Below are 9,024 nucleotides of genomic sequence, written 5' to 3'. Positions count from 1 at the left end.
TCTTTTCCTCTGTCGTATTCCATCTGCTTGGGTGAGCGAGCTCCCGAGAGAGTGTCATGGAAAGTCCACGACTCGATATAAATGAGAGGCAACCGACGGGAATAGTGTTGTGTTTCAAACAAGATTACCTGAACTATGGGACTCATCACATGTAAGTAAAAGCAATCGCTGTCCGTGACGTATTTCTATTCATTACCAATAGAATATTTATATTTTCTGTTCTGAATGAATTGTCCAATGCCAGTCAGTGATTTTAGAATATACGTTGATTTTTAAACGACAATTTAAATGAAATAACTCCTGTAATGGTACTGATATTTTTATTGTTTTATCAGGGTAACCTAATGTGTCAAAATGCTCCAGTTTATTGGCTATGTGTCAGTCTAAGACGTATATTTATGTAGTCTAATACACTTTTAACCATGTAATTTAAGACCAATACCTCTTCAAAATGTAAATGATCGGCTGCTTGCATATCAGAAGCCAGTGTACTTGTTCATTGTGTACTTAGGAACATATATATCTGAACAGAAGACAAGAAACTCAGAATTTCTTATTCTCTGTGGAAAAAACTGGACATTAATATGTTGCAGAGCTGAAGATAATAATACCGTTGATTTATCTAGTCTGTAGCATTTATTACTCGTCATGTATACATAACGTATCAGCTTTTCTCCCTCAATGTCAGTTGCCTTTAGACCTGTGTGACAATGATCTATTTTGTAGAAAACCTATGTCTATGACAGGAACACATCATCTGACTCTTCTGTCTATCTCTTGTAGGGCAGAGAAAACTCAGACCTGTCCTGCATTTGGGCTGGATTATGTTGTCATTAATCAAGACTATTAAATTGTATTTTAGCTGACACCATAAAATAATTAAGTAATATGCAATCCCAAAAATATCTGAATTAGACAGTATACAACATAAAGCCTGGAGAGATGGTCCTTCCCGATAAGAGCTCGGGGCCCAAAACGTTATTCGGGAAACGGCCCCAGAGTCTCCCCTCCCCGGCCCTGTGCTGCGCCTGTGGCCTGTGCATTATGCTTGCGGGCATCAACATCACCCTAGTGGGGGCCTTTGCTTTCGAGTCCTTCATCCCCACCAGCAACCCACCCATCGTCATTGGGCCCCTCCTCCTACTGGTGGCCCTGTCCTTTTTTGGAGCGTGCTGTGTGTGTGGGCGGCGGCCACCAACCCACAATGCCGGCAAGGCCAAGGGGGACGAGAGCTGGGGTCGGACGCGGATAGGGGCCGGTGTCACATTTGAGATGGAGACGAGCGAGCACACGCCGCAGGACACCACTGCTGTGCAGCTCAGTCCCACCAACTCTCAGAGCTCCTCCCACAAGTCTAGTAACTCCGCCCATGGGGATACCCCTGCAGTAGGGGCCTGTGAGGATGGCCCCGCCCCCAGGGCCAGTGATCTCACCAGCTCAGAGGCCTATGATATAGATGTGAGACCTGATGACCAGCTCTTGACCTCTGAGGACCAGGTCTTGACCTCTGAGGACCAGCTCTTGACCTCTGAGGACCAGCTCTTGACCTCTGAGGACCAGCTCTTGACCTCTGAGGACCAGGTCTTGACCTCCGATGACCAGGTCTTGACCTCCGATGACCAGGTCTTGACCTCCGAGGACCAGGTCTTGACCTCTGAGGACCAGGCATTGACTGCTGATATTGAAGATAAGGGGAGCATCCAGATGACGGCACTATACAAGCCTTGCCCAACGTAGCATGGCTGTCTACTGGCTATTACATAAACTGGTACTATATATCCTGTGTGACAATGACCTGTGTGTCACTATATATTGACTTGCATAGTTAAATAAAGGTTAAATATCCCTCTGGTACTATAAACTGGTCCTATATACCCCTCTGGTACTACAAACTGGTACTTTATACTTCTCTGTAGCCACTGGAGTCTCCGGCCAACCTGGAACTTTTCAGGCTCATTGGCAGGAATTAACTAGGCCATCATAAAAGTGATGAACGTAAAAGGTGATGTAATGAATGTTCAAAATACAAAACAAATCAATAAGTGCTACTTTGCCTGTTTTTAAATCACTGTTATAGCAGGTATTCAAATGTAACCTCGTCCACAGGCATAATTGCTACCGCATATACGGAGCCGGATGGAGGACGAGATTAATTCATACGTGAACGAGGTGTTGACTAGATTATCTCAGATATTATGAGAGCAAATTCTGTCAGTCAGTCTCAACTTATTGTAAGTTAAACACTGCATCTCAAATGGCACCCTATTCCCTACATAGTGCACTATTTTTGACAAGGGCCCATAGGGTTTTGGTTAAAAGGAGTGCACTATAAAAGGAAAGAGGGAATGCAAACAATTTGAGAGAAGATGAAGAAGAGGAGAACTAAGCCTCTGATCTGGTGTAGATTGGTCTCCCTGTCTGGCTGTCTGGCTGTCTGGCTGAGCTCAGTCATCAATGTTAGAATAAATACTGTTAATCTTGTTGGGATGACTCAGATGGTTTACTCAGATCTGGGGACTGTGGGAGGGATGCGGGCTTCATTTACAGCCAAACCGCCTTTAGTGAGGATACAGCTCATATGAAGTACAGTTCAAGTCCACATGTATCACTATAAATCATCACTATAAGTCTAATAAATAACTGTGTTTATTTACTGAAAATAACTCCGATCCAGTTGTGACTTCATGACGTGTGCCAAAAGTTCCATCCCTCCTGAACATCCTGAAATTCCAGGCATTTTCAAACAGCGCTTACACAAAAATCTTTTTCACAATTTCATAGTGTTATTTCAACCTCATAATGTGGAAATATAATTTAACTTCACTGCCCCTTTAAAGCATAAAAAAAACAGTTCACCCAAATAACAAAATTACATGTACTTTCCTTACATATGACTGCTTTAGCCTGTGACTGCTGTCATTTTCTTTGGCTCTTTGTACTGACTACAAGTGTTGCATTGTAATATTAATCTATAGTACAGCGTAAACATATCTGTCCTTTCTATTTTATTCTTATATGCTAGGATGAAGGAAAGATGTTAGGTGTGGATTTTGTCAATCCACAACAAACGAAATCATGACACGCTGGTTAAAGTACCAAAACCAATTGTGAACCAACAATATACATTTGGGGGTATGTCGAAACACACGTTAAACATTCATGGACATTTAGCTAGCTTGCTATTGCTAGCTAATTTGTCCTGGGAGATGAACATTGGGTTGTTATTTTACTTGAAATGCATATGGTCCTTTTATTTTTACTGAATCTTTGTAGAAGTCCTAGACCATTGATCATATCATGACTCTGTACTCCTGCTTCCTGTTTACAAGAAGAAGCTAAAACAGGAAGTACCTGTGTCTCGCTCCGTTTAGAAATGGTCATCAGAATCCGAGGTTATGCTATAGGACTGCTTTGCTAGCACTGATTGGAATATGTTCCGAGACTCCGCCGAAAACATCGACAAGTTAACCACCTCTGTCACCAGCTTCATAAGGAAATGCATCACGAACGTTTTCCTTACAGTGAAGGTTCGCCGCTTCCCTAATCAAAAGTAAGACCAAGGAGCTGATTGTGGACTGCAGAAAATGGGGGGGTGGGGGGTCTGCAGTGGAGCGGGTCGAGAGCTTCAAGTTCCTCGGTGTCCAAATCACTAAGGATTTAAAATGGTCCATTCACACGCGTACAGTCTTAAAGAAGGCGCGACAGAGCCTCTTCCCACTCAGGAAGTTGAAAAGATTTGGCATGGGCCCTCAAATCCTCAAAAAATTCTGCAGCTGCACCACTGAGAGCATCTTGACTGGCTGCATCAATGCTTAATATGGCAACAGCAATGCTACAGAGGGTGGTGAGGACAGCCCAGTACATCACTGGGGCCAAACTCCCTGTCATGCAGGACCTCTATATCAGGCGGTGTGAAAAGAAGGCCCGGAAAATCGTTAAAGTCTCTAACCACCCAAGCCATAGACTGTTCTCTCTGCTTCCGCACGGCAAGCGGTATCGGTGCATCAAGTCTGACACCAACAAGCTCCTGACCAGCTTCTATCCCCAAGCCATAAGACTGCTGAATAGCTAACAGAATGGCTACACAGACTATCTGAGTTGACCCTTGAATTTTTAGTTTTTACTGTCTCTATGCACACTCACAGGATTCTACATATGCACACACACTGACACTCCAACACACACATAACTTATACTGACACTATATGTAACAGTGTAGGTTCCGTCCCCTTCTTCGCCCCAACCTGGGCTCGAACCAGGGACCCTTGCACACATCAACAACTGACACCCACGAAGCATCGTTACCCATCGCGCCACAAAAGCCGTGGCCCTTGCAACGCAAGGGGAACAACCACTTCAGGTCTCAGAGCGAGTGACGTCACCGATTGAAACACTATTAGCGCGCACCACCGCTAACTAACTAGCCATTTCACATCGGTTACACTCACCCCCCTTTTGACCTCCTCCTTTTCCGCAGCAACCAATGATCCGGGTCACGGCACCAATGTAACAGTGTAGGTTCCGTCCCTCTCTTCACCCCAACCCGGGCTCAAACCAGGGACCCTTGTACACATCAACAACTGACACCCACGAAGCATCGTTACCCATCGCGCCACTAAAGCCACGGCCCTTGCAACGCAAGGGGAACAACCACTTCAGGTCTCAGAGCGAGTGACGTCACCGATTGAAACGCTATTAGTGCGCACCACCGCTAACTAACTAGCCATTTCACATCGGTTACATATACACACAATACAATCAAAATGTACGCTGCTGCTACTCTGTTTATCATATATCCTGATGCATAGTCACCTTACCCCATACATACAGTATCTACCTCTATCACTCCATGCACATAAATATGGTATTAGAACTGACCCTGTATATACAGTGGGGGAAAAAAGTATTTGATCCCCTGCTGATTTTGTACGTTTGCCCACTGACAAAGAAAGGATCAGTCTATAATTTTAATGGTAGGTTTATTTGAACAGTGAGAGACAGAATAACAACAAAAATATCCAGAAAAACGCATGTCAGAAATGTTATAAATTGATTTGCATTTTAATGAGGGAAATAAGTATTTGACCCCCTCTCAATCAGAAAGATTTCTGGCTCCCAGGTGTCTTTTATACAGGTAACGAGCTGAGATTAGGAGCACACTCTTAAAGGGAGTGCTCCTAATCTCAGTTTGTTACCTGTAAAAAAGACACCTGTCCACAGAAGCAATCAATCAATCAGATTCCAAACTCTCCACCATGGCCAAGACCAAAGAGCTCTCCAAGGATGTCAGGGACAGATTGTAGACCTACACAAGGCTGGAATGGGCTACAAGACCATCACCAAGCAGCTTGGTGAGAAGGTGACAACATTTGGTGCGATTATGCAAGATCCATGCAAGATCTCACCCCGTGGAGTTGCAATGATCATGAGAACAGTGAGGAATCAGCCCAGAACTACACGGGAGGATCTTGTCAATGATCACAAGGCAGCTGCGACCAAAGTCACCAAGAAAACAATTGGTAACACACTACGTCATGAAGGACTGAAATCCTGCAGCGCCCGCAAGGTCCCCCTGCTCAAGAATACATATACATACCGTCTGAAGTTTGCCAATGAACATCTGAATGACTCAGAGGACAACTGGTGAAAGTGTTGTGGTCAGATGAGACCAAAATGGAGCTCGTTGGCATCAACTCAACTCGCCGTGTTTGGAGGAGGAGGAATGCTGCCTATGACCCCAAGAACACCATCTCCACCGTCAAACATGGAGGTGGAAACATTATGCTTTGGGGGTGTTTTTCTGCTAAGGGGACAGGACAACTTCACCGCATCATTTGACGGAGCCATGTACTGTCAAATCTTGGGTGAGAACCTCCTTCCCTCAGCCAGGGCATTGAAAATGGGTCGTGGATGGGTATTCCAGCATGACAATGACCCAAAACACACGGCCAAGGCAACAAAGGAGTGGCTCAAGAAGCACATTAAGGTCCTGGAGTGGCCTAGCCAGTTTCCAGACCTTAATCCCATAGAAAATCTGTGGAGGGATGTGAAGGTTCGAGTTGCCAAACGTCAGCCTCGAAACCTTAATGACTCGGAGAAGATCTGCAAAGAGGAGTGGGACAAAATCCCTCCTGAGATGTGTGCAAACCTGGTGGCCAACTACTAGAAACGTCTGACCTCTGATTGCCAACAAGGGTTTTGCCACCAAGTACTAAGTCATGTTTTGCAGAGGGGTCAAATACTTAATTCCCTCATTAAAATACAAATCCTTTTATAACATTTTTGACATGTGTTTTTCAGGATTTTTTTGTTGTTATTCTGTCTCTCACTGTTCAAATAAACCTACCATTAAAATTATAGACTGATCATTTCTTTGTCAGTGGGCAAACGTACAAAATCAGCAGGGGATCAAATACTTTTTTCCCTCACTGTAGCATCTTACTTTCTTGTGTTGTTCTTGTTTTTATTTATGTTATTTTTAGTGCTACATTGATATTGATTACTGCATTGTTGGGTTTGGAGCTTGCGAGAAATACATTTCACTGTACTTGACATTAAAACTTGAAACCTGAAACATGAATAAACGTATTTAGGAAATATCAAGGACGGGGAAACATGACTGAAAATGGCAGAGTTATTCAAATCCTAAATTCATATGACTTAAAAATTATGCTCTCAGTGCTTCTAGCGTTGATCCACAGATACAAGGCGAAACGTAGTTCGTTTTTAGTTAGTTATCTATGATTAATCTTTCCTTGTTCATCTTTCAAATACCCATGTGGGTTTGTATGGTCCTGAAAACGAATGAGTAGATCGGAGAGGTGGGACTTACATTGTGTCAAGCGTCTCAAATTGAACCAAGTTCTATTTTAGTGCTTGGCTATGCAGACGTTCGTTAATGTGCGTGACCAGTCTGGATGAAATATTTTAATAACGTGTACATTTATTTTGCAACACTCGTTGACGCAACATGGCTGGTCTGGTTTGGGTGTTACCCTGTAAGCAGTATATGGACATGTGAAGACATCAATACGTGCTTTGGTAAGGAAGCCAATATTTGATTTTATAATTTAGTGATGCCTATGCCTTTAAGATTTAAAAAACATCACGGTGCTGCCGTGATAGACCCTATAAAAAAGGATGTTATTTTGAGATATTCTTCTATTTTTCCTAAGCTTATTGTATTGTCCTGTTACCTTGGACACTGTATTCTGTAAAAGGGACAACATAGTATCTTCAGAAAAGTAAGGTTCCCTAAGTCATGAAAGCTGATGACTCATTGACTAGCAGTCTTTCACACGGAAATGGTGTCGGTTTCCCAAATTGCACCCGATTCCCTGTGTAGTGCACTACTTTTGACCAGGGCTCTGGTCAAAAGTAGTGTACTATGTAGGGAATAGGGTGCCATTTGGGATGCAGAATGTGACTGCTGTCATTTTCTTTGGCTCTTTGTACCGACTACAAGTGCTGCATTTTAATATTAATGTATAGTACAACGTAAACATATATCTGTTCTTTGTATTTTATTCTTTCTATGCTAGGATGAAGGAAAGATGTTGTAAAAGAGGACAATTGACTATTGTAAGTAATGTTCTGTAATGTTTGTGCAATGAAAGTGATATGTATAATTGCAAACATTAAGAACCATTTGATGTGTTCTTCTGAAAAATGTACGTACATAAAGAAAATAATGTTTGTACCCTAAAAAACTGGCTCAGATATGTGGAAAGTTGTACAGGTCAGATATACTGGAGGACAAACATTCTGGGAGTCTAAAGTAGCTAGCCTCGTGCACCAGACTTCCTCCCCCTAGCCTGGGAACGAGGTTAACATGTAGCTTACACCAGACTTTTTCGTAGGCTAGGTTGTTGGGACCTCGTGATGGGCTTACACCAGACAAAGTTTATAACATAGGTGCACAGATCAAGAGACAACTAGGAGTAATCAAGGTGACAGACAGTGACACATTCAATACCGCCTTGCACTCTCTTGCCTGCATCTAGCTGATCTGGGGTGTAATCATTAGTCCAAACAGTTGCAAACAAGAGTTTCTATTGAACAAATTCAGGTAGGTTTATCCGCGTTTCGTTCCGTTTGTGAAATGTTTTTTCAACAGAATCGGCAGAATGCATATACTCCTGATCATCCGCACACAAAAGCTCACGTTCATAGCAGCCACATACAAACAGCATCATCACTTTGCTCGTTGTATAATTCCTTCTCACATCTACATGCTCTCCTCCTCTCACCTTTTCCCTTCACTCTCTGCTGCTTCTCCTTAATTTTTGAAGAAATTCATTTGTAAAAAACTGTTCAACTATTGTCATTCTCTCTCTTTGAGTCAACTACTCACCACATTTAATGCACTGCAGTGCTAGCTAGCTGTAGGTTATGCTTTCAGCACTAGATTAATTCTCTGATCCTTTGATTGGGTGGACAACATGTCAGTTCATGCAGCGAGAGCTCTGATAGGTTGGAAGACGTCCTCTGGAAGCTGTCATAATTACTGTGTAAGTCTATGGAAGGGGGAGAGAACCATGAGCTTCCTAGGTTTTGTATTGAAGTCATTGTACCCAGGGAGGATAGCAAATAGCTGTCCTCCGGCTACACCATGATGCCCCCCAGAGAGTGCTGTTGAGGCTTCATTGCAAAACAGTATGTTTTAATCAGTTATTTGGTGACTCAGTTATGTGAATATATTTAGTATAGTTGTACCTAAAAAGGATACCTTTTTCATTGTTTCACTATTTATTTTTTCACTGAGTAGGATGGTCCTCCCCTTCCTCCTCTGAGGAGCCTCCACTGCTGCTCACTACATTCAAGTTGCTTGACACAGGCGTTTCAAAGAACTGTCAGTCAAGGCGAGCTCATGATATATGCTCCCTGCCCACTCACCCTGTCTTTTCAAAGTTCCTGGTAGTTAGCAATGAGAGAAAAAGTAATTTTCAGAATAACTGTTCAGGACCTTTAACATGTAGCTGACACCAGACTTCCTCCTCGTTGCCTGGGGACGAGGTTAACATG

At 43.0% G+C, this 9,024-nt stretch overlaps 1 protein-coding gene across 1 annotated transcript; it reads left to right on the top strand.

Annotated features, from left to right (window-relative positions):
- Positions 1-782: 782 nt before the first annotated feature.
- LOC106574027 (uncharacterized) lies at positions 783-2,254 on the top strand. The gene has a single exon (XM_014149537.3). The coding sequence runs from the start codon at positions 943-945 to the stop codon at positions 1,735-1,737; it is 795 nt and encodes a 264-aa protein (XP_014005012.2). The 5' UTR covers positions 783-942; the 3' UTR covers positions 1,738-2,254.
- The last annotated feature ends 6,770 nt before the right edge of the window (positions 2,255-9,024 follow it).

This window comes from Salmo salar, chromosome 16 (assembly GCF_965601325.2).
Source record: "Salmo salar chromosome 16, fSalSal1, whole genome shotgun sequence".
NCBI classification, from domain to species: domain Eukaryota; kingdom Metazoa; phylum Chordata; class Actinopteri; order Salmoniformes; family Salmonidae; genus Salmo; species Salmo salar.
Note: the sequence above shows the minus strand (reverse complement) of the source record. Positions and strands in the feature narration are given on the sequence as shown.